Source organism: Penaeus monodon, chromosome 34 (assembly GCF_015228065.2).
Source record: "Penaeus monodon isolate SGIC_2016 chromosome 34, NSTDA_Pmon_1, whole genome shotgun sequence".
NCBI classification, from domain to species: Eukaryota; Metazoa; Arthropoda; class Malacostraca; order Decapoda; family Penaeidae; genus Penaeus; species Penaeus monodon.
In genome coordinates, this window is record NC_051419.1 from 33956290 (window position 1) to 33956739 (window position 450).

General features: G+C 38.4%; 1 protein-coding gene across 1 annotated transcript in view; it reads right to left on the minus strand.

The window, feature by feature from the left end:
* Positions 1 to 332: 332 nt before the first annotated feature.
* Positions 333 to 450, minus strand: part of LOC119594764 (chymotrypsin BII-like) — a gene marked incomplete in the record, with an annotated part of 1722 nt that continues 1604 nt past the window's right edge. The window contains 1 exon segment of the mRNA XM_037943855.1: positions 333 to 450. Coding sequence (XP_037799783.1) covers positions 435 to 450 — 16 coding nt within the window.

Below are 450 nucleotides of genomic sequence, written 5' to 3' on the forward strand. Positions count from 1 at the left end.
CGTTCTCGGTATAAAACGGAACACAACTTTTTTCGAAATGCATGCACACTTATGAGAACAGAGAAAATATTATATTTTTTTCCATGCTTACGAATTTTATGATTATATCAATTTACAATCAATATGACGCAATTACATAAAATGCTAACTTCACCTACTGCCGATATTTTAGGGTCTCGTAATTTGCATAAGAGTAACGGTTTAGTCATCATATCAGATTCCTTATGCTTATAATTTGTGATCAGTACTGAGAGTAATAGACTAATGTAACAGAGGAATTTCTAATACTCATATCACTGGGAGACAATATCAAGGACATTGAAATGATCAGCATTGACAAAGAGATTTATTTGCACGCCAAGTATCACCTGTCCGCATTTGATCCGCTGAAGGCCAGACAGACGCGAAGGAGAGAGGCGTCCCGGCTCTCCTGCTCAGGGGGTGATGCCG